Source organism: Mastomys coucha, unplaced genomic scaffold, assembly GCF_008632895.1.
Source record: "Mastomys coucha isolate ucsf_1 unplaced genomic scaffold, UCSF_Mcou_1 pScaffold6, whole genome shotgun sequence".
NCBI classification, from domain to species: domain Eukaryota; kingdom Metazoa; phylum Chordata; class Mammalia; order Rodentia; family Muridae; genus Mastomys; species Mastomys coucha.
The window spans coordinates 64486866-64512098 of NW_022196912.1; the positions used below are offsets into that span (position 1 = coordinate 64486866).

At 43.4% G+C, this 25233-nt stretch overlaps 1 protein-coding gene across 8 annotated transcripts in view; it reads left to right on the plus strand.

The window, feature by feature from the left end:
• The first annotated feature begins 443 nt into the window (after window positions 1–443).
• Foxg1 (forkhead box G1) overlaps window positions 444–25233 on the plus strand; it is a 29256-nt gene continuing 4466 nt past the window's right edge. The window contains exons 1-5 of one of the 8 annotated variants that reach the window (XM_031356347.1): window positions 450–694; window positions 1332–1384; window positions 4451–4547; window positions 5772–6078; window positions 7001–13217. In XM_031356347.1, coding sequence (XP_031212207.1) covers window positions 7213–8661 — 1449 coding nt within the window. In that variant the 5' untranslated portion in view covers window positions 450–694; window positions 1332–1384; window positions 4451–4547; window positions 5772–6078; window positions 7001–7212 and the 3' untranslated portion in view covers window positions 8662–13217. Of the gene's footprint in view, window positions 695–1331; window positions 1385–2112; window positions 4548–4664; window positions 13218–25233 lie in introns of those variants that run through there. The other 7 variants (XM_031356348.1, XM_031356354.1, XM_031356351.1 and 4 more) reach the window with 7 other exon arrangements.

A 25233-nucleotide genomic window follows, 5' to 3' on the forward strand; every position in this document is an offset into this window, starting at 1 on the left:
ACCATAGTAGCTTGTTCCTGTGCCCTGCTGTATCTAGCTTGCTCTGTCGGGTGTCTCCTTCCTGTGTGTAGCTTCTTGGGAAGATCCGCAGAGAAGTGGTGTGTAACTGCTCTCCCCCACTGGGTTCAATACTCCTTAGTTTTTATTGAATATTCGAATTAACTTCAGCACCACGCACTGGTATTTCAGCTCAGACTTGTGCACTATATCAATACAAGCTCACAACCTTTAACTGTTTCTTCCCCCCCCCGCCCCCCTCCTTTCCGCGTTCACCATGGCAGATGACCTATAAAGCCCAAAAATATTGATCTGTTTGTGCATACTTCCAGTCTGATGTGCAAAAACCAGACATCTAAGCTGAAAGTTGCCTTTTCAGAAGGGGAGGAGGGATTCTGGAGATGAAACCTAAAGGCAAGGCCTCTCTCCGGCTGGATTGTACTTGGCAGGCGTGGACTACAAAGGAGCTCAGGGTGAGCGCGCTGGGAGGAGAGGAGAGCAGAGGCAAGCTGACTAGCAAGTCTGTCCGGCGAAGCTCCGTCTTCAAGAACCACAGCCCCACAACCACTGCCGCCCCAAGAGTGTGGGCAGACAGGACCTTTGGCAAATACTGGTGCCACAGGTTCTGCTTTGGGTTGGGGGCGGGGTGGGGCGTGGGGAGGACCTAGAAGAGCCAGTACTAGAGAGGAAGAGGCAGGTGGGTATGAGTTGCGCACATTAGTTTGTCCTGGTAGTTCTGTTTGTTTGGTTGGATTTTTGTTTGTTTTGTTTTGTTTGTTTTGTTTTGTTTGGGGAGGTTATTTTTTTGATAAGAAAGCAGACATTTTATTAGTACACAGCTTGCTTTCTCTCCGGGACGAAGGGAGGTTTGGGGACTCAAGCATGCAGTTTTCCCTGTCCTTATTCCTCTACAGACTTGCAATGAGCAGGAACCATTCATCTAACATACAACCCTATGAATTCCGCTTGCACTTAACTGTTGAGGGGTGTTGAGGGTCCAGTTCTGGACCGATCATCTAATAGTTGCAACTGAGTCACCCTTTTTGTTCTTCCACTTTTCTCTCACAATGGGAGTTTGGGGGATCTTCTGGAAAGTTGCTTCAGAACATAGGTGATTTGATGTTTGTAGTCTCAGGGAAGTCTATACTTATTCTCAAAGAAGGCAATTCAGGCTCTTGCTGAACATCTCACTGCTTCTCGGAAAAACTAAGACTAGTGATGACATAGATAGGGCCTCTGTGTCATAGGAGTTGTGTGCTTTTTCAGCCTGCAAGCTTTTGTCTCACAGTGTGTGTGTGTGTTTATGAAATAATTTTCTCTCTTTTCCTTTTAAGATGCACTGATGAACAAACCAGAAAAGACAGCATAGTCATACATGCTGGATTTTGTAAGTCTCTTTCCTTCCTTTTCAGAAAGCCTGGGATAGGGTGGGGAGAACTAAGAAGCCAAGCCTTGCCTTCCATTTCCAGTTCTGGGACCACACTTCCACTCTCTTTCTTCTCTCTTCAATGTTCCCTGTCTTCTTGGGAAAGTAGACTGCATTGATTCCTTGGGCAAGCAGAGGAAAATATAGACATTGGCCTTTCAGGACTGCCTTGCCTAACTGATGTGTGAGAGAATTTCTCCCAATTGGATCTGATCTGCAACTGGAGCGTCTGTCCTACTTATCAGGGGCTCAACTTCTTAAACTATCGACTCTCAATAGTCCTGAAGCTGCTAGCAAGTAACAGAAAACACATTAAAGGGCAGCAGGCCTTCCTATTCATCAGAGACATTCAGAGTGTTCTACTGAGACATTGCTCAGAGGAACTCAAGGGTTCTTGGCTCTAGGGCGATGCCACTCTGCGTGAGTCTCCGTTGGGCTATTGGTACCAGGAGTTTTTGGGTGCTAGTCGATCTAGCTATGCTAAGCATGGGACACATGGCCATGTCAAAGAGATGTGCCCAGAGAAATCAATGAGTTGCCATGAAGACCACTTCTCTCCTTTCCTTTCACTCTCCTTTTAACTGGCTGGCTTCTGAAGTGGTTCCCTAGCTTATAGAAGTTAAACATTTCAACTCTCAAATATGAGACTCTCCCTTAGATTTTTTTTTTTCCTCAAGGTTCTCAAGCAAAATTGCCAGTGCCACAATGTTATGATGGAAGGATGCTGAAATGACAGGCCTAGTAGACGCTTGTCTTAATCATCGGCTTCTTAATTTAGTTTTAGAGCTCTATGTGTGCATGTGTGTATATCCACTCCATGCACATATGCGCGTCCTCGATGACGTTAGGGGTGCGCGCATGAGCCTGCTGAGAGCAGCCTCTGACAACCTGCAGCTCCCTAATGAGTGACGAGGCAGGGCTGCTGAGGAAAAGCAACACTTCCCTGGTGTGAAGACCTCTTACTGGGAAGTTTAGTTCACTACTGTTCTCGCAAACCTAATCGTATAACCTGTAACCAAAACCCACAGAACAAGGATACAACACGCTAAAGAGTAACTTCTAATCACTAAATGTTAGCACCATTACCTGCTGTTAGGAAGAGATTATAGACAAGTTGGCTCTAGGGAGGGCAGACTTCATTTGTTACAGAATCACTGAAATACCTGGATGTCTCCACATGGGAGCTACTGACTCCCACGTGTCAAGAGGTCACAAACCGTCCTGTGCATTTGTAAGAAGAGAACTTTAGTTAGAGTTTGTCCCTGCTCCCAAGGGAAAGGTGGAAGTAGTTAAATATGGCAATATGGCCCACCCTTGTTACTAGAAAGAAAAGGAGGTCCAAAGCAAAAAAGAGAAAAAGTCCCAAGAAAGACAATGTAACATCATCCATCCACCCTCAAAGATGGAATAAAATAAGCTGCCCCCTTCTCAAATGAAGTGTGCTGTGTAGGCTTGGAGATTAATTTAAAAATTGAGAAGGAATAATCTACATTTCTCCAGCAACTCTTCTGCTGGAATAGCTCACTCTACAGTTCTTGTCTTTTCTTTTTCTTTTTCTTTTTTTTTTTTTTTGAGTGGGTAGGTAGTGGATGAGAGTTGAGGCCTACAAGTGCACCCCTATGTAAACTAACAGATTACATTTACTCTGGTATGCTCTTATATTCATTCCTTTTCTAAGACTACACATTTGCAAATTTATATGTGTGAGATTAAATTGATTAGGAGAGAAGATTATACTGGTGGGGGGATTTGTTTCCGGTCTGAGAGTACTGGCTGCCTGCCCTCTGTCTTCTGAAGGTAATCACATCGACTAGGAGGCTGAAAACAGGGCTTTATGTGCTGAGGGAAGAGGCCCATGGTGGACGTGGGCAGGACTTCAAATCCAATTTGCACCCAAATTGGTTGGTAGGATATACAAAGCCTCATCCAGAGACTTTCAACTTCACAATACTTTGTCCAGGAACTCCTTCCCCCTCTGCTTCAGCTAGCAGCAGATCTAAAAAGAGACCATTGCTGATACAAATATAAGCCTCTGAGTAAACAGTACATGTTTTGTTGAACAAGTCTGATAGACATATGTGTGTGCATTCTGATATATATCCCAGTCTCATCATAAAGAACAAGTAAAATTATTTAAAGAGATTCAAACTTGCTTTTTTGGGAATTGCAAATAACCTTTGCATCAGGAAACTAGTTTTAATATTATATCAAACTATATGCTATGTTTTTACTATAAATCATCCTGCCTTCAGAGACTTGCATTCATGCAACCTTAAAATAACACCGCACACCCTTAATTTGCATGCAAAAGCAATTTTCAGGCCACTATAAGCCTTGACATATAAAATCAGAATATTGCAGCTCTCAATGTACAAAACCCAGTTTTTGCTCCTTACAAGTAAACAGAAGAAAAAAAAATTTACTTTGCCTACTAATTTCTTCCACGGGGTAACAAAACAATACACACTTAGCTTTAACCTAAGAAGCACCTCAAAACATTAAAAATTCATCAGTCAGAGCTGGTGTTGTATTCAAGGAACACTCCTCCAGTTCACTGCTGAGCTCAGATTTGAATAAAATGTCCAATGTTAACAAACAATACCCACGTTTGGCACTTTGTGTATTAAATTGATCAAACAGATTTTAGGAGACACAATGCACAATTTGTACAGACCTGATTGAGTTAATATAATATCAGCAAATTTTACATCGAAATGATTCTGTTTCTTTTCTTTGTGTTTAAAACCAGCACAGATTACAAATTTTAATGATCTGAAAATGTTTGGTATACAAAATCATGCTTATTTCAGTATTAGCAAAAACACAAGAAATTTTTCAACACAAACACCCAGCTGTGTCTATTTTAAAAGCAGTTCAATGACAGCTTGCACTTATGAGCATGCAATCAGCTAATTTCGCTTTTTTTTTCTTCTGTGTTAATCAACACTTTCCTTCCTGCATATCAGAGTACAAATAGTATAGTTACTCCACATCAGTAAATGTTTACGTAACCTGTCCTTTCCCAAGAATCCGGTTACACCGAATCATTTCACGCTAGACCGACTACGAAAACGTACCGGGCCGTCCACCTCTGAGGGAGCCCCGGGAGCCATTATAAGCGGTGGTGAGAAAGGGGGGCTGGGGGATGGGGAGGAGTAGGTGGAGGAGTGGAGGGGAGAGGAAAGGAGGGAGGGAGAAGGGGTGGGTTAGTGAAAGGGGAAGAAGGAAGAGGGGAGGAGGAAGGAAAGCAAGCGCTTTGAGGAACCACCATGGAATGGGCCTGAGAAAGAGAAAAGAGTGGGAAGGAAATGAACAGGACAACCCAGGCTCACAGATCTCTCTAGCTAGGTTGGCAAAGCTCATCGTGTCGCTAGGCTCCGTGAGAAACCCCAAGCTTAGAAATCAACCTTTGGCACCGATGTGTTTTGCAAAGCTGATTGCTAGAACCCTGGAATTTTCCGTCATGTCATGCATAGCTTGTTTTAAACTCAGCGGATATGTAGGAATAGATCCAACCAGTGGAAGGATATTTGGGGACAAATAATCAAAGATCCCTTACAACATTCCCAATAGATATAAAATTTGCTAGCTATTTGTAATTGTGTATTATTCTTTCTAGAGTTTCCCTCTCTTTTCCTCCCCTTTTTCTGCGCCCCTGTTTCAAAGTTGGGGGTGAGAACAGTAGAATAACTCCCTATTATTTTGAGCACTGCATTTTTCTGCTATATTTTAACATACATACATAGGCCCTGGTTTTTCTCCTTCCTTTTTTAAAAAATTATTATTATTTCAAGACTACCAGATCATTTAGCTAAGAGCTCATCAAAGGGAAGAATGCTTGCATGGCTAGAGTATTTTACCTTAAAGAGGAGGGGAAAGATACTCGTGACCTATGTGTCTCCACCTCCCTCTCCTCTCTGGCTATGGCCTCTCTTTACAATGTGGTGCGCTTTGAGCTCATGAGGGTTTCTGATCTGTGTGCTCCGCACTAAATTCCAATACCTGGGCAATGCTGGGCCTTGGCCCTGGCTCTAGCCGCGATCTTTTTAAAAGCCTTGAATTACAAGCTACCCACTCATTTCAACCTCCCCACCAAACCATCCCCAAACCCCAGAAGCTGGGACTGTCAAATCCACTTTTCTCGGGCTCCCCAGAGTTTTCCAGCAGCATCCACGAAGGGTAAGAGCTGATTTCGCCCTACTGGTGTTTCAAGATTGAGGTTTTTAAAGAGATAAAAGTATTTGTGAAATGAGAAAAAGGAGCAAACATAGGATTTAAAAAAAAAAAAACGGAAGTAGACGCCCACTCATATTTTCTTCAATGTCAAGCAAAATGAAAATATTTCCAGGATGATCGATCGCTGCTACCGGCTTCCAGTACCGCCTAGAAGCTGAAGAGGAGGTGGAGTGGCGAGGAGACAACGCTACCGGGTCACCCGCGCGCCGCGAGCGCGACTCTGGGAGTGAAGAGAGACAGGGAGAGCGCACGTGTTACCTGCTTTATTTCGGGACTGTTTGCTACAGTGCTCGCCCAGGGCAGCTCTTCGCCCGCCCGCGCGGAAGGCCGCCCCAGAAGGCACCCACCCGCTCAGCCGCCCCCGCTCGCCGCCCTCAGCTCAGCTTCGCAGCGGAGCTCGCCGGGGGCCGCAGGAAGCAGTAAGTACCGGCCAGGCCCTGGCCGCCCCCGCCCCACCTCCCAGGCCCGGCTCCTCCGAAGCCCCGGCTCTCCCGGGCTGCTGGCCTGCCCGCTCGTTCCCAGGGCGCTGCCAGGGCCGCCGCGTCCCCAGGGTTCACGCCCTCTCCCGCACCCTCACTGCTCGCCCCTCCGCCGCGCGGCCCCCCAACCCCCCTTCCTCGCTCTTCCAGACCAAATTGGATACAAACTTTAATCAATAAGGATAAATATTGACGCGCAAAGGAAAATAATCCCATACAAGGGAGGAGGCCACAGTGGAGCGGCCGAGGCCCGGGGCGCACGCCCCACGCTAATCCTGGCCGGGTGGGCGAGCTCCCGCCGATCCCCGCGGCTCCAGGCCTGGGCCCCGCCACCCGGAGGGGGCGGCGCGCGGGGGGCGGGGCCGGGGCGGGGCGGGGGTGGGCGGGCCCTGGGCCCCCGATTGGTCGACGGTGAGCCAGACGCTCCCGCACGCCGGCGGCCCTGATTGGTCCAGCCGTAGGAAAGGTTAAACCAAAAATTTTTTTACAGCCCTAGTGTGCGCCTGTAGCTCGGAAAATTAATTGTGGCTATAGCCGCCACGATCGCTGTCTCCTAGCCTCGCCGCGGCCGCTCCGGGACGCGCCCGCCCGCCGCCCGGCTCTCCCCCCCTTCGGGCTGCCGCTGCTGCTGCTGTGACTGCTGCGGCGCGAGGAGGAGGAGGAGGCAGCGGGGGAGGGGGAGGCCGGGCGCGGAACGGAGCGGGGCGCTGCACCCCGGGCGACGGGTTGCTTCTGCCTCTAGCCTCTCTCTCTCTCTCTCTCTCTCTCTCTCTCTCTCTCTCTCTCTCTCTCTCTCTCTCTTAATCTCTCTCTCTCCTCTCTCTCTCTTCTCTCTCTTTTTTTTCTCTCTCTAATTCTTGAGGGGTGGTTGCAGCTTTTGCTACATGCCTTGCCAGCGCCGGAGCCTGCGGTCCAACTGCGCTGCTGCCGGAGCGCTCAGTGCCGCCGCCGCTGCCGGCTCCCCCCGCGCCCCACTCCGAACCCGCTGGTCGCCCGCCGCTCTGCTGCTGCCCGGCTCCCGTGCCGCCGCCGCCGCCGCCGTCGCCGCCGCCGCCGCCCCCCGACGCCTGGGTGATGCTGGACATGGGAGATAGGAAAGAGGTGAAAATGATTCCCAAGTCCTCGTTCAGCATCAACAGCCTGGTCCCCGAGGCCGTCCAGAACGACAACCACCATGCGAGCCACGGCCACCACAACAGCCACCACCCCCAGCATCACCATCATCACCACCACCACCACCACCCGCCGCCGCCCGCGCCCCAGCCGCCGCCACCGCCGCCCCAACAGCAGCAGCAGCAGCCGCCGCCCCCGGCCCCGCAGCCCCCGCAGGCGCGCGGCGCCCCAGCAGCTGACGACGACAAGGGTCCACAGCCGCTCCTGCTGCCGCCGTCCGCCGCCCTGGAAGGGGCCAAGGCGGACGCCCTCGGAGCCAAAGGCGAGCCGGGCGGCGGGCCGGCAGAGCTGGCGCCCGTCGGGCCGGACGAGAAGGAGAAGGGCGCGGGCGCCGGGGGGGAGGAGAAGAAAGGGGCGGGCGAGGGCGGCAAGGACGGGGAGGGGGGCAAGGAGGGCGACAAGAAGAACGGCAAGTACGAGAAGCCGCCGTTCAGCTACAACGCGCTCATCATGATGGCCATCAGGCAGAGTCCCGAGAAGCGCCTGACGCTCAACGGCATCTACGAGTTCATCATGAAGAACTTCCCCTACTACCGGGAGAACAAGCAGGGCTGGCAGAACTCCATCCGCCACAACCTGTCCCTCAACAAGTGCTTCGTGAAGGTACCGCGCCACTACGACGACCCGGGCAAGGGCAACTACTGGATGCTGGACCCGTCGAGCGACGACGTGTTCATCGGCGGCACGACCGGCAAGCTGCGGCGCCGCTCCACCACGTCCCGGGCCAAGCTGGCCTTTAAGCGCGGGGCGCGTCTCACCTCCACCGGCCTCACCTTCATGGACCGCGCCGGCTCCCTCTACTGGCCCATGTCGCCCTTCCTGTCCCTGCACCACCCCCGCGCCAGCAGCACTTTGAGTTACAACGGGACCACGTCGGCCTACCCCAGCCACCCGATGCCCTACAGCTCCGTGTTGACTCAAAACTCGCTGGGCAACAACCACTCCTTCTCCACCGCCAACGGGCTGAGTGTGGACCGGCTGGTCAACGGGGAGATCCCGTACGCCACGCACCACCTCACGGCCGCCGCGCTCGCCGCCTCGGTGCCCTGCGGCCTGTCGGTGCCCTGCTCCGGGACCTACTCCCTCAACCCCTGCTCCGTCAACCTGCTCGCGGGCCAGACCAGTTACTTTTTCCCCCACGTCCCGCACCCGTCAATGACTTCGCAGACCAGCACGTCCATGAGCGCCCGGGCCGCCTCCTCCTCGACGTCGCCGCAGGCCCCCTCGACCCTGCCCTGTGAGTCTTTAAGACCCTCTTTGCCAAGTTTTACGACAGGACTATCCGGGGGACTGTCTGATTATTTCACACATCAAAATCAGGGGTCTTCTTCCAACCCTTTAATACATTAACATCCCGGGGACCAGACTGTAAGTGAACGTTTTACACACATTTGCATTGTAAATGATAATTAAAAAAAATAAGTCCAGGTATTTTTTATTAAGCCCTCCTCCCCCCCCCCATTTCTGTACGTTTGTTCAGTCTTTAGGGTTGTTTACTATTCTAACACGGTGTGGAGTGTCAGCGAGGTGCAATGTGGGAGAATACATTGTAGAATATAAGGTTTGGACGTCAAATTATAGTAGAATGTGTATCTAAATAGTGACTGCTTTGCCATTTCATTCAAACCTGACAAGTCTATCTCAAAAGGCTGCCAGATTTCCATGTGTGCAGTATTATAAGTTATCATGGAGCTATCTGGTGGACGCAGGCCTTGAGAACAACCTAAATTATGAAGAGAGTTTTAAAATGTTAAACTGTAATTTGTATTTAAGAATTTGTAGTAAAGGTGCCCAAGGAATTATATTGGCCATTTATTGTTTTGTCCTTTTCTTTAAAGAACTGTTTTTTTCCTTTTGTTTACTTTTAGACCAAAGATTGGATTCTAGCAAATGCACTTGGTATACTAAGTATTAAAACAAGTAAACAAACAAACGAAAAAGGAAGGTTGTTTAGTTGGCAACACTGCCCATTCAATTGAATCCGAAGGAGACAAAATTAAGGATTGCCTTCAGTTTGTGTTGTGTATATTTCGATGTATGTGGTCACTAACAGGTCACTTTTATTTTTTCTAAATGTAGTGAAATGTTAATACCTATTGTACTTATAGGTAAACCTTGCAAATATGTAACCTGTGTTGTGCAAATGCCGCATCAATTTGAGTGATTGTTAATGTTGTCTTAAAATTTCTTGATTGTGATACTGTGGTCATATGCCCGTGTTTGTCACTTACAAAAATGTTTACTATGAACACACAGAAATAAAAAATAGGCTAAATTCATATAAATCTTGATATTTTTGTCTCTTTTATTAAGTAGAGCTAATTTGCAAAATACCATTCGATTTTTAGGAAATTCAAAGGCTTTTTTCAGCCAACCTGGAGTTTAAACTGCTCCTTTAATTTGATCTGAGATTCTAAAACTAAGAATAATAGATTTTTTTCCCCCTTTGTGAACAATTTTTGCCAGGCACAGGCTACTTAATAAATACTAGTTTTAAATGAAACCTAGGATATTCAGCTGATATCTTTGTTTTTGTAGATATGCAGCAAAAATAGATATTCAATTTTATATGCATAGCTGTTTATTCTGTGCTTATTTTAAAGATCAGTTGATAGAATGTCCTTTATATATATTGTTTCAGGTATTTGTTTATAGAACTTGACAAACTATAAATAAATATATGTATATAGTTAGATATAAGTGAATAATGAGCAATATAGTATGATATATAATATATATTATATATGTATATTATATATATATATATCCCTTCAGTTCAGGTACAATTTGTGCTATGAATGCTGCAAACATTTTTTTTTAACTATTTGTATTTATAATTTCTAAGTCAGCATTTATTTTTCTGGCTTTTTACCCACAGTAAAAGAATTCTAATAAAGATGTGCTGAGTTGGATTATAGAGTTACTGAAGTGATCACCTGTTGTAATGATTTATAGATGGATGTTGATATTTATATTTTTAATTACATAAACTTTAAAATTCTAGTTATTCAAAGTAAAATAGCCCTATCTCCCCCCTCCATTTTTTACAACATAGAGGTATTAGTTTCATTCTCTTTTTAATATATTTGTATAATTTAATTTACAGATGTGTTTCTTTTGCTCACACAGAACAAATATTTTTGTTTTAATTGCAATATGCATATATATGAGATACATTAGGTGTATATATATATGCATACATATGAAAAATGAAAACTTTTTCAAATTGTTTCAGATAGCCCACTCACTATATAATTCTAGAAAATAATTAGAAAACCTGAGTTAAAGGTTTAGTAATTAATTGCATCCTGTGGTGATTCTGTAGAAGACAAGTTGTTCATTTGTTACATTTGTATAGTCTGAAATGTGTTCTGCAGTAATGCAATAAGCTGGCCACTTTTTACAATGGGTCCAGTGAAAAATAATCTGTCCCTAAGATGTTATCAGCAAACACTTAGAGAGTTGCTCAGGGAAAGAGGGGCAGGGAACCTAGTGGAGAAGCAGCTTGGCTAAAATTGATTTTAAATTTAGAATGGCTGATGTTGGGAAATGGGGATGGCTGGGTTGTGAATTGGAGAAAGGAAGAAGGGAGAAAGGGAGAAAGGGGGAGAAGGGGAGATAGATCTTAAGAAATTTTTAAAAGCTGGAATCAAATTGAAAAGAGAGAGAGGCAAAATAGACTAGTTTGATTATCTCCTTTAGGAAGACACAATTTTATTTTCTTAATGTGAGAATAGATTTTGCTTAGATATAGTTTTTTTTTAAAATCTAACAGTTTTTAAAAGTGAAACACACACACAGACACACACACACACACACACACACACACACACACACACCCCACAAAGTAAGAGGGGAGGCTTAGGCAAAGGAACTCTTCAAGGCATAGCTGAGAGCCAAACAGGGAAAGGCCTCCATTTAGATTGGAGGAAAATGATGATGGTTTACTGCTTGCTTCTGGGTTTTAGTTATGGAATGAGTATGTACTACCATAGAGGAAATACAGTACTGACTAACAAAAGTTGAAAAGAAAGCTGAATTCACATACTAAAGCTAAAATATCAAGATATTGAAGAAACATTTCTTTTGTGAGTATTTTCCCCTGGCCCGCATAAATGAACAATCTATACTTACTTATGATTTTATAAAATGCTTATTTCAAAGATAGAGAAATATAATTTCAACAGCAACATTTTTGTACTTTCAAGTCCATAATGAAGTTGACTTTTTGTATTTATGGAAATAGATATTGTAGTGCAAGTGTGCTTTAGCACATGTCTAATTTACGAATGTAGAGGACGTGATTGGAAGTTCGTTTATTAGGCTTCCTAGACATGACCAAGAATATATACATAGAGAGAAAGACAATTTGGTAAAGGCTTTCTAAAGCCCAGTCTGTAAACATTTTTCATTTCATTAATCTTGATCTGGCTTACCCTCCCTCAGGATATCCTTTTTTAAAAATGGCAATCTGGTATGGCATTGATACATTTAATTTTGCTTCAGACTTGTTACAGTGTTTTACTGTGTATTCTCACCAACTTTTTGCTGATTCCAGTTAGTTCATTCCAGACAAACACTTCTAAAACTCTTTGGAGATTATTTTCATTTAAACACACATTGCTTAAAATGAAGTAGAGACTGCCCTTTTTGATCACGATTTAAAAATTAAAACTCCAATTTGTAATGTTACAGATTTAGTATTTCAACTTACAAAATTGAAAGTTAATGAAACTGTTAATACATAAACACAAAGAAATGATGTAAAATGCAGCAGAAAGGGAATTTCTTCCAAATAATTTTCTTCCTCTAATTGCAGAACTGGAAATCAAGTTAATCTAAAACTGTTCAGTGCAAGTGTCCTGATAGTCAAGGTAGTCTTCCAGTGTCTTCTATGACTGTAATCACAGCAAAGGCAGGGAGGGAAAAAAAAAATCCCTCTTGAAGTGTATTTATTATAATATGTATTGAAGTTGGTACATATTTCCACCCCAAATAGGTGGACACAGAAAATATATTAGAAGTCTATATAAAAATTTGATTTTTACAACATGTGTTTTCTACTTTCTCATTGAGGACTTTGCATGCATCGAAATAATTTTAATTTTGGTAAGTTAATTTTGTGAATAGCTAATGTAGTTGGTTGTTTTTAAGGCTGAAAGCCTGTTGGAGAATTAGATTAACAAAGGGTGAAGGTGAAGATCATTACAGGCTTCAGTACTGGCTGAGATGGGTTGCTGAGGTTGTGTAAGTGTGTCTAGAGGGCGGGGTTCCTGTACATTCCTACTTCAGCAGGTAACCTGTCCCCAGCACCACTCCAGCTTCTACCAGACAGATGGAAATCTCCAAAGGAAAATCTGCACAACCCTTCTAAGAAGCAGGGTAGGTAAACATTGAATTTTAAATTTCCCCCTCATTATGTTTCTACTCAAGGCCAGACCCTGGGGTTACAAAAAGAATAGTGGTCATCTAAATTCTCTTTCTCAACAATATGGCTGAATTCTTCCTACAGTAAGAGTTAAATGCTATTAGCGATCTTCCAGATAGCTGGAAAATCCATTTTCGATTTTCTTTTGCTTCCAAATTTCCCTCTTTTCTCACACCCCAATTGCCCTGCCTTAGCATTCCTCCCGGGACTCCTCCCCTAAGCACCAATAGTTAAAACTAAGCTATCTTCGTTTCCAGCTCCTAAATTGGCCCTTTTCCCCACTCAGTTCTTGAAGACCTTGTCCAGGGAATGTAGGCCCAGGGGCTCCGGGCTGCGAATATATGACGTAGTGTTATGTTTTGTCTTCCTCCCTCCGGATTCGGTGCCCCCACCCCACCCCCCAATCCAAGGTTCTGCTCGCTGTTGTCGGAGGGCTGCTGCGGACTTGAGAACTGTGAACACTCTCACCAGGAGATCGGTAAGTGAAAGTCTTCCCTGCCGCACGTGGTGGTGGGTGGTTAGCGTGTCCCACAACCTACTGTGGATGGACCCTTAACTCTAGACTCTTGTAAGCTTAAGTGTTCTTCTATTCCCACTTGGAAATTGTTCCGAGCGAGTAGATTCCCGCAGCCATAGGTGGAAGAATGCGTGATTTGTCCACGTGGACAGAAATCATGGTGGATGCCTAGGTAAAGAGGATTTAGATACTTCAAAGGAGGAAGAAAAGAAGACAAGTTTATATGGAGAAGGCAATGGGATACTCTAGTGTGTACAAAAGTGTAAGGTATTTCGTTCAATGGAGATTTCTGAATTTCATAGCAGCTTCAGAGAACACGGAAATTTAATGTTCAAACCCAGGATCTTCGGCATCAAGATGAAGGTTTTTATATAATCAAGAACCAATCTCTCTCTCTCTCTCTCTCTCTCTCTCTCTCTCTCTCTCTCTCTCTCTCTCTCTCTCTCTCTCTCTCTCTCAGTAATGCGTTCTTTCCTACTTTCACACTGGCATTGCCAACCTCACCCAGTGCGAGCCCTCTCTCGTCAGCTCCTTTGGCTGGGTCAAGCTAGGGTGTCTACAGGACTAAGCGGATCTGGTGCAGGTCGAGTTCAGCTCCACTTAAGAGAAGGAGACTTCTTGGTCTCAAGGAGAAGGAAAAGGAAAAAAAAAATCTAGGGAAATGAGCACCGTTCTGGGCTTGACTTTGTCCCTGTTGGGAATAGCTCAGTTCCCGGCTTTGGAAATCCCAGGAAAATAATTGATTTTTAATGCACACTTAGGAGCCGGCGCTGTATGCTCCAGAGTCTGGCTGTCCCAGGGTGGCTGTGAGCACGCCAGACTCCGGCTGGCTCCTCCAGAAGCTACGGAGAGAGGCCTGGCTGTGCTGGCTGTGGTGTCTGAGTGGCCTGCCTTGCGCCTCTGGACTCGGACTGACTTTGGCGAGGGCGCCCGGGATGGACTCCAAGTAGAGCGGCAGGACTCTGTCCGGAGTTGAGGTCCGGAGTTAGGGACTAAGAGCAGTGAGCATGGACCGAGGCAGTAGAGCTAGCTGAGGCTGCTCGGCTGCACGGCAAGGGCAGGTCGTGGGCCCGCTTTCAGATTGCCCTTGCCGGCCTCCCTGCCCAAGGAGCCGCGCTGCTGGCGAGCAGCAACGCGAGGGCGCTCTAGCCCAGGACACCGCCGCGGCTTAGGGAACTGGTTTCCCAGAGCTGCGGGCCGCGGACCGCGGGCCCCCCTACTTTCCCCTTCCTTCTTAGCGGTCTAAGATCCTTTCCCTACTCCTTAGAAGTTGTTAGTCTTTGTTTGCGGGGTGCAGTTTCAGATCTCAGCACTCACCCGGTAGTTGGTAAAACTGATTTTACAATAGTCTTTTATTACGTCTATCTCCTGGTTTATTGCCCAAGCCACTGGTGTTTCGGAAAAAGTAAGCCTTCGGGTAGGAAATTTCCTGAACGCTAGGAGCAGCATGGAGTTGGGGGGCGGAGGGGGGGGAGGGAGACAAAAGCCGGGCTGGGAAGCACATTATCGCGGAAGCTCAGAGATTCGCTAGGAATTACCTTCCTTTTGGTAGAATTGGAGGGAAAGGATGAGAAATGCGAGAGGGATGATTCCACCTGCACCTCTCACTTCCCTCTTCCAACAATCAAGCTTAGTTGTTAAGCTTCCACATCGCTGCTGCACCCTGGCCTTTTAGCAAAATTTAAAATAGGCAGAAATCCCTAGACCGTGATGAGAGAAATTATTTATGTTAATAACAAATAATTCAGAATTCTGCATGTAAATCTGTGAGGAGAGATGGAATGGCCTACATCTTTTTCGGGACTGTGGGCCTAGAACATTTCAGAGTCTTTGGCATTGTAGGGGGAGCGGGGGTGGGGAGCCTGCACAGGAGGAAGGAGCTCATAGGTCTTGGTGATACTGCAAGCTTCGGGTGGGTACTAAAGAGCGTGTTCAGTAACTACACGTTTGGATATTCATTTTCGGCTAAAGTTGAATTTTCCTATATTGGTAGAATCCCGGGTTGAAAGAGCCACCTTCATTTTCGTTCCTCCTCTTCATCTCCTGTGACTGCTTCCCTCTTTGTGTGCTTTAAGGAGCAAAGGTATCTTCCTGCATAGCAGGCACATACAGATAGTTTGTTTGTTTGTTTTAATTTGATTGAATAGGAAGACTGAAAACTGTAATGGGGTTAGAGAGAATTGTCTCTCGGTTGGTTCTTTCATTTTCTCATGACTCTGAAATTTAATGACCTAATCATTGTTGTTTGAAGTTAAATTATCTGTTAAATTAGCCCTAAACATAACTGATGATATTTTTCCTTTGGTTCTGGTTGCCCCTGAGTTCTTGGCCCTAAGATGTGTATGACAGGAGTCTAGAGAAATTCTGGATTGTGCAGTATTATAAAAATAATCAACTCATGGCTTATGTGCAATGATGTTATTTCTAAGTTAAGCATTATGAGTTGGAAATTCTTTTTCAAACTTGTGCATAAGGCTCCCAGATGAAAAAAATATGAACATAATTCCAATTAGTATTCAGAAGTCAATTTTGAAAGGCATTTATACCCCTCTGCCTGCTAAGAATTCCTCACAAACAAAAAATTAGCTATATGGAAACTTGCAACATTGTTTTAGATGTGCATTCTAGAAACCTAAAGTATAGCTATTTTGTTGAGTCTGACATATGTTCATTTTGTATTTATGGTATAAAATAGCCTTGCAGTAGTGCAGATTTTCCTCTTTTTCCTTCCATAGAGCTTTTGTAGTCTCAGGAGAGAGAGTGTTCATGCATACTGAGGGATCAACACCTTTCTCAGTTTCTATACTACAGGTAGCCAAAGAATCTTTGAACCCAATAGTATTCTAGTATTTGAGAAAACTTGAATAATAGGAAGAACTATTGTGTTTGCTCTATTAAAATGTGCTGAATGAATAATTAGAGACTTGGATGAATGTTGAAAAATTCAGAGCAAGAATAAGGCGGTAATTTTATTATTTAATACTTCAATAATTTCTATAATTAATAATGTAATTTTAAAGGTTGGCAATGCTTTCTTAGGAAAGAAAAGAGTACTTGGCCAACCTTATCAAAAATATTCCTGGAAAATTTAAGTAGAATTGAATAGAATTGTCAGCAGGTATTGCTTGTTTTTTATTTATCTATTTTTTTCTGGGGAAAACTTAATTAAACATGGCAAACTCTGATTGCAGGTTGGAAGACTAAAATCGATCATTTCTGCATCAATAGTGTTATGTATTACTACATTGATTTGTGTTTATTTATGCAGAGGTTTCAGCTATTTGCTTCCCATATTTCAGTGTCTCCCTCTTTATTATTGTCACACATTGCTTTTAATGCAGGAGTTTATTGTAGGAAGCGAAAGCCCATCCATTCTAAGTACACTTCATATTGGATTCTGAGAGTGTGACCAGTTTACGAAATTGTTTATTCATCCTTGCTTTTTTAGTAATTAGGAACTCGCTTCTGCTTAAAGCCTCATGCTGCTTGAGAGCCTCCATTCTTTTCTTCACACATAGTATTGATGTGTTTCAATAACATAGAAAACATGATTTGGTGAGCTTAGATTTAAATGGAATGAAACTCACAAGTAAGACATCATTTCCAATTGGTTGGTCTGGGTTAGCTTCGCAAAAATAAGCTAGTCAAGTGTTTTTAGTAGTTTTTTTTTTAATAAAAAATTAAGGATGAATCATTTAAATATAGATATTGGACATTTTAAACAACTACTAACTCGAAATTATGCCAAGGGTCCTTATTCAGAAAAAAAAGCCACATAATGTCCTATATATTAAATACATGTATGCACATGTTTTACTAGTGTGTATGTGTTATTACATCTTTTGAAGATAGTCATATCCCTTACACTAATGCAGCACGTGGAGAGTTTGTACCAGGATCCATCTCCGCACAAAACAGGAGCACCTGAGTCGCTCAGTATGTTCAGTAAGTACAAGGCAGGAGTAAGGGTTGAAATAGATTCATATTTGTGGTCTTCTGCTGCCATTACAAAACATTACAAAGTTGCTTGAAATTTGAAAAACAAAGGCAAAAGTGGCCTAGCATATTGAAGGCTATTTAATATTTAATCTGCAGCACTTTGCTCACTGTGCAGGACCAGTCCTTCCACTTTCAAATAGGATCACAACTTCCAAAAGCATCCAGGGATCCTTTCCCCCGCCTCCTTATTTTAAAAACATTTATTAATATTTGTTTGCTATACCCTTCCTTCCCTCTAGTGAATACAAGATAATATAGAAAACAGATCCGAATTGTTTTGGAGATCAAAGGGGCCTTGGGAAATGGAAAGGGAATTACTTTTCCTCAGTGGTTGTCCGTGAGAATAGGGGTCACAGGAAGAAGGTATCCTGGGATCTAAAGTTTTGCAGAAGGTTGAATGGGATGGAAGGAGAAGGGAGGGGTGGATGGAGAGAAAGCTACCTTTATTTGTTTCATTTGTTTAAATTTTCTTTTTCCTTATCAAGCCTTTGAGGCTAGCATAGTGAAGTGGCCGGTTTTTTTGGAACCCAGTGTTATAAGCACTCTAAAGAGGTTGAGATTCCTTAGCATCCCTTGTCTCGAGGCACTTACTCTCCAACCCCTCCCCGCATCTTTCACGCATGCACCAGCTCATCCTCACGTGCGTGGTATAGTGGACAGTGTTGACTTGAATTGCTCTCTGGATACAAGCCTTTCCTGTGAATGAACCCGAAAACACTCGACAGGTCGTGAATAATCGTTTTAATGAGTGTGCAAAGTGTGCGACGGGGTGCACCGAGTTGTCGGGTTAAACAAACAACTTGTACTCTGACCAAATCGGATTGTTAAAGTGCAAAGTGATGTCAGTACCATTCCCACTGCCTTTCGGAAATCCACAGATCTGACACACGGGAGTCCAATTTTCCCCATTAAAGAAAAATAACAATATTTTCAACCGTGTGTGATCTTCTTTAATATTAACCAGAGCCAAACAAAACCTCATTCGAGATCACAGTAATTCTACTGAAAAAGCAAGATAAAACGAAGGAGATCCAGGGGAAGGAATAAGGACACATCAGGAATTCTGGGAGAGAACTTATGCTTTATATTTCACACATCCTTGGGGATCTATACAATAGAAACTATCGGTTCAATTGCCTATATCCAAAATGACAGGGATAGTAGTTTATTGATATACTAATACTGAGTCTGGACTTCTATGGGAAGCTTTTCTGTTAAAAAAAATTAACTAATATTTAACATGTGTGTTAATCCCGTGAGTATGAAGAAGTGTGTCAACTTACATATATACTTTGAAGAAAGCAATGAAAAAGATTGCTAATGGGCCCCATCATAAGCAACCACAAAGATTAGGGGTTCTCAAGAATCATACTGCAGTCAGAAAAAGTTGTTTCTCCCATATTCTTGAAAATACTTAAAATCACCTTTAAAAGCTCCTTCATTCTTTTTTTATCTTGTTTCATCATTTCAAATATAAAATAAGAAAAATAAGGGAGTAAGCTTCAAAATGTTTATGAAAAGCAAATTCCTTCTAAAATGTTCGAAGAGAGAAATGTGTAAGAGCTTTCTTTCCTTTGCCAGTACCTTCGATATATTAAAATATCAAACAGTATCCCCATGAGGTTTGCACATCAATTTATGAGTTTCACATATCTAGCTTCTCTACTATACAACATTGTAGGTAGATGAAGTTTGATATTTTTTCAATACTATTCATTTCTTTACTAAAGATGGAAAGCATGCCATAGCCTGCTGTCTGTATGTTCATCAATTCTTAACATGTTAATCTGTTCAAAGTATGTAGTATAAGAAGGCATACATATGGAACCTCAGACTTGTTCACTTAACTCCTATGTCCTTAGCTACATATCTGTATATCTGTGTTTCTGACAAGCTATGTCACATGTGTTTATGCATAACCAATAGCAACTTTTTGAACTAATTGACCTAAAACAGAGAGCTGAGGTATTTGACAACTTCTTAACAAAGTCACTCTACTTTGTTATTATAGTTACTAGTTTTTATACACATTTCCCAATTAAGCCTCACCTAGATAAAGTAAAGTTACTAAAATTCTGCTTCCATTATTAAATTTTCAAAAGATAAATGGGAGCTTGGAGATTTTGCCTGGAATGTAGTAAATTTCTGTATCAGACTATATCAATCTAGACTATCTTTTGTTTTTAAATAATATTTAACAAAAATTGACAATATTTGGACTATATTTATCTTAATGTGCTGACAGACTAGAAGCATTTTAGGAGCCACTGAAAGAATGTATCCATTTTCGTTGTAGATGTACAAACAGCAAAGCTAGAGGGTGCGTCTGTTTTTGTGTGTATATATGTAGTTAAAGAACTATACTATCAAAACATTAATTATATTTGAAAGAGCAGGAACTTGTTGTAAGGAGAAGTGCATTGCTGAGGTTATATTGCATAGAGTCTGTCTGAGAGGGATGAGTTTGTCTCCTGGTATTACAGTATGCTTCCTTTTCAGAAAGACCAGGTAAGAAGAGCAAAGAGAAGGAAAAGGCTGGCTTGGAGGGGAGAGATCTTATATGCTAGGATGGTCCTGAGCACAGGGAATCCATGTGAAAAATCTGGTGACATGGGGGTCATTCATCACATCTTTGTTCTTTGCTAAAAAAAAAAAGTGGTTTTTACGTCTATCAAGCAGATTACTGATAATTTAGCGGGGGCGGGGAGAGTGATTGCACGACTAAAACATCTATCAGTTATCATATTCTTGATCCCCCAAGTCCTAGTTATTTCACAGCTGCAAAAAATTTAGTGTCCAAAATTTAGATCATCTTCCTTCGAAATCCTACATCATTATGAATCATCCATGATCATTTATAGTTTGGGGCTTAATTAGTAGTTTTCAGTCTTAAATTACCAATAAACTAATTAATCTGAAGTAATCATCTTAAACTCCTGGTGAATAGTGTAACAACCACAACAAGAAAAGTAACAAACCTGCAATAATATTGCTAAATAAACTATTAGTAATAACAACTTAAGTTCCATAGCAGAACTGAGCTTAAAATAATTCTAAGGCCAGGAGGAAGAAAATACACCCCACTTCAGCTTTAGATTTGTTTAACATGGCAGAGTTTGAGCATCTAGCCAATTTCATGTTTTGTTCATGAATGACTTCTGTCTAGATAAACTCAAGTTCCTGAAGAAAGGCTCTCTTAGTACATCCTTGTAAATGCCACTGAGTACTTCTATACTCAGGCTCCATCATGGCTCTGGGCATGTTCCCCTGAAGATGTTATTCTTAAAGCATTCTAGAACAGATGCAGACATGTGAAGGGTTCTTGAGTGGAGGGCTGGGGTTTCTTCTGCCTAGATCACTTCTGGTCAGTAGCAAAGTCACGATGTTTAAAAACCATGTTTGCAAAGCCAAGGAAGTTAAGAATTTTAAGTTTCCAGTGAACTCAGAGACCATGGATCCACTCTGTATAGCGAGACATAGCATCTTAGCATCAGTATCTACTCCCACCCCACAATGAATTCTTTTTATTGCTTTAGGAACAGGCAGATGTAAAGAAGATTAAAGAAAGTAGATTTAGTGGTAGTAGTCTTCTAGGTAGTAGTGGTGCTGGTCTAGCTAGGAAAGCAAAGCCCATTTCTCCAGGAACAAGAGATGCTCCTGTGCCATCTATACATGTTGGTTGAGCAAATGGCAGCTCAGTCCTAGGCCTAGGTGGAAAGAATCTGTCTGTGGGTCTAAACTTAAAGTACTCTAACATCATATCAGTCTAATATTCTTGTTTCCTGAACACGTAGCCCCACTTTCACCCCCCACGAAAAGGAAAATGAAATAAAATGAAGAAATTAAAAGGTATGGGGTTAGATTTGGCATTTGTCAGGCAGATGTTACCTCTCAAGCAGGTGGTTTATTATTGCCTCCTCTTTTTTTTTTTTTTTTTTTTTTTCTGAGAAGATAGGGAAGCTGGTTAGGAGAGGAAGGGCAGTTGTGGGAAAGAATAACAGAGACTGAGTTAGAAATTCCTAGTCAGTTCAGCACCTATGGCCACATGAAGAGGGAGCTAAGCCACAGGATGGATTGGCCACAAGAGATTAGCTGTATGAATGTGTCCCTAGCAATGTACAATAAAGCAGACCCCAGACTCTTAAAAAGGTAAACAAACAAACAAACAGAAAGCAAAAACACATAAATATCAGTAGCTAGTTTGTGCTCTGGAAACTTTATTATTTATTTATTTATTTATTGTGAGATATTTCCTTCAAACCTCAATGCACACACAATCCACAACAGAAACATTAAAAGAAGGAAGCAAGGGAAGGGAAAGGCACAACCCCCATTGCTTCAGTTCTTTGTGATCTTTGCTGTTTATGGGAAGGAGGCTGAACACCCTTTTACATTTCCTTGTAGCCTTTCATTTTAATGAAAACACTTCCAGTTTGTGGGAACATTATTTCATTAAATTTCAGCAAAGAAAGAGAAGCTTTCATTTCGGAGAATAAATTCACTGAAGTGATGCTCAGTTCTCATGCTTCTCTGTAAGTCTGCAGTGGGAGGTGGGAGTTTTGGGTGCTAGTAGATCCACATTTCAGTGGCATCCCAGAATTTCTCAATGCTTGGAGTTTAATAACCCACTGAATTCACTCCAATTCTTCTGTAAATATACTTCTGCAACTTAAAATAAAACAAGAACATCTCATGTTTAATCATGATCAAAGTAATGTTTTAAGGAGGATATTTTGTTACCCTGATTATTTTACTAAGAATTGTGTCTTTTATTAAGAAATAAAACTATTACTTGTTTCAGTAAGAAAACTAAGGGAAGTCAGTTTTACTAAAACATGGCTCTCAATTCTGTTACATGCACTCCCCTAAATATGGCTTTGGAAGAATTTATTTTCTAATATCTTGAATTCTATTTTATATGACTGAGAACATCTGAACCAATATAGGAATGAGCAACTGAGAATAACTACATTTAATGATTCTCTCATGATGATATTTGATGTAAATAAAAACTGAAAGTATTTATTTTAGTGTTAACAGTATGCAGAAACTCTTGTATCTGTAAAGTTTATGAACTCATTTAATTAAATTAATAAGCTTCTATAGCCCAATACCTTAATAAATCTCTAGCCAACAGAAACCACATATTTAAATGCTTATTCATGTCTAATATATGCCAAACTAAATGTATCAAGTATTACTTATTCTATGCAAACTAAAAGTTAAATAAATATTAGCATTTCTTTTGAAGTGCTAGTAATTGGAATTTATTTGAAATCTGCAGACACAGAAGGAAATCTTTGCAGCTGCATCTTTATATTGTGAGCAAATATAGATTTTTCTTTCCATACTGGACTATGGAGGAGTGAAAAATTAGAGTTGAGTTTCCTGGAATGAAGATTTTCTTTTAGCAGTAAGCCAAGATATACAAATTCTATCCATTATTCACACTCTATTAAGTAAAAGAAACATACATTTTCACAGGCAGGAGTAAGCCCAGATCAAAAAGAATGAATTGTTTCAAATGATGCTAACAGCTTTTCCCAACAAAAACTTTTTCAAGGAAGATGCAACCAGCTCCGTTGTAAGTGGCAAAACAAAACATGAGGGTTATGCTGTGGGGATGTAGTGGCTCCATAGGCTGAATACTTGTGGCGAACAGCATTACTCTGAGTAAGGTCCTGTAATTCTCCTTTATTCTTGGGGAAGGCTGATGCTCAGAGGTGCCTATGTGCAAACGTCTTGGTTACTGCTAACTTGAAAGAATTTTTCAGGACACAAGAAGATACAAAACCATGCATGACTATTGTCTTTTATGCACATTTCTAAAACACACTTTCCATTAGGCTGTGGCTTCCAGCCCTGGCTTCACAGCCCGCAGCTAGCTTTCAGAGAAATGGGCTCCGGTGTAGTAGCGCAGTTAAAGAGGAAGGGATGGCCAGGAAACTCCAACTTATAACCCCATTAAAGGAATTTCCATTGGCAGACAGGCTAGGAAATGGTAACTCAGAAAGGGTCATGGGAAGACAATAATTTTCTTTAGGTGAGTTTTGGAAAGATGCTAAGTTGAAATACTGTTTAGGCGTTGGGATTAATCGCTCAGCTTCCATCGAATGTGCCGGAAATCATGCTCTGTGCAAATGAAAATGAAGGAGTTTTATGCATATTCTAATTCTCCCTCTTTGGGTGCTATTTTAGAGGAAAAGCCTTCTTTTGCTGATGGTGGGACTTTTTTGTTCTGCACAGGAAATGTGTAAATGAACACATTTTTCCCCCGTTTTTCCTTTCCATTTCCCTCCTCCACTCTCCCCCTCCCTTTGTTAATAATCACACGTAGTTAGGATACTCAGTTCAGACTCTGATCTCTGACTGCTTTCCCTTTTCAGGATAGCAGGGAACAGACCCATAGGCAAGGCCCCTGATATAGCTCTCCTCTAGGTCATTAGGCCTGGCCTTTGGGAATGAAAATAAAGTTTCTACAGCACCGAGGTAGAGGATTAGTAGTAGCAACTTGGTCTGGAATCCCTCTTTGCTTTAGACCCTACCAGAGCTTATAAACAAAGTGGTAGAATTGCCCGGAATATCAAGACTAGTAAGGGCAGTGCATTTTAATTATACCGTGACAAGCAAGCGACTTCCTACTTCCATTTTGATAAGCCAGTCATCTTAATGGTGTTCAGTTAATAGGGGCTCTTGCGATCCTCTGGCGGACTTTGTGCGAACTCCTGAGCTGAGCTAGCGAAGGGTGAGTGGAGCCCGAGGGCGGGAGAGAGAGGGTTGTTGAAAGGAAAGGGGGTTGCTCCCTGCATCCCCTCCTGCGCTGGGCAGGCTTTTCAGAACTAATTCAGGGTAGGGCGGGGCGAGGGAAGATGCCAACAGACTCGAGTTTCTCCCTTTTCAGTCTCTGGATAAACAAAACCTCGGGAACAGTCTTATTCTTCCCAGTTTAGACTGAAAAGCGTGGCGCGTCTCGAGCCCGCGCGCTCCTGCGCTCCACCGCGCTTCGGGAAGGAGGGCGCCGAGCTCCAAGGCCGGGCCGGGCCTCTGCGCTCCCTTCGAGGCGGTCGGGGCGCCTCCCAGGCGTACCGTTGGCGCTGGACGGTCCGCGAACCCGAGGACCCTCGCGGCCGAACCCAACCATCCTCCAGACCCGGCTCCCCGAGCTCGGACGCAGCTCGCTAAGGCGCCTGGCGCTGTCTGCGAAGTGCCGGGGAGAACCTCGGGCCGCGCGCCCCGGGCTCCGCAGGGAGGAACCGCTGGGAAAGGCCGAGAACAGGCGTCAGGAGAAGGCCAGCGGCGGCGCCGGGGCCTGGAACCCTCGGCCGGGTTTCTCGGTCGTCTAGCGGCGCCGCCCCTCCTCCGCAGGCCCTCGCCGGTCCCCCGGCCAGCCTGGTGCTCGGCCTGGAGCTCGCTGCCCTCTCTCATCTCACACCAGTCACGTGGCTGAAGGATGGTTTGGGCGCGGGGTGGCTCCTTCCTCCTGGCTGGTGATGTCTTAAAACTTTTCCTCTTCGATTGTTCTTATTTTCGGTTTTCTCTAAATGCCTTCACTTCCCTAAGTGAGTAGAACGAGCTAAAGGCTGAAAGAAAAGGCCCAGCGAGAAGGAAATCACTTCGGGCTTTTCCGATCTATTCAGTTGCCCCTTTCTTCACCGCTGGCCCAAGGTTCACACCAGCAGCTGGGGTTTAGACCTCTTCCTTCACTGGGGCCTAGACCAGTGTCTTCACTTAGCCTTCGCTATAAATGGCTGGATAAGGGATGGCTTCCTTAGGCGGAATGCCCTCAGATCAGCTCACTTTGAGGGTGTAGTTTTTTTTTTTTTTCCACTCAGCTGAAAGGCAGATAAACACATATGTTTTATCTTGGTGTTATTTATAAAGCTATGCCCCCAAGGGGGGCGGCTAAAGTTTTGGAAATATTTTTCATATACATACATGCATATATATGTATATATATACATATATATGTATATATATA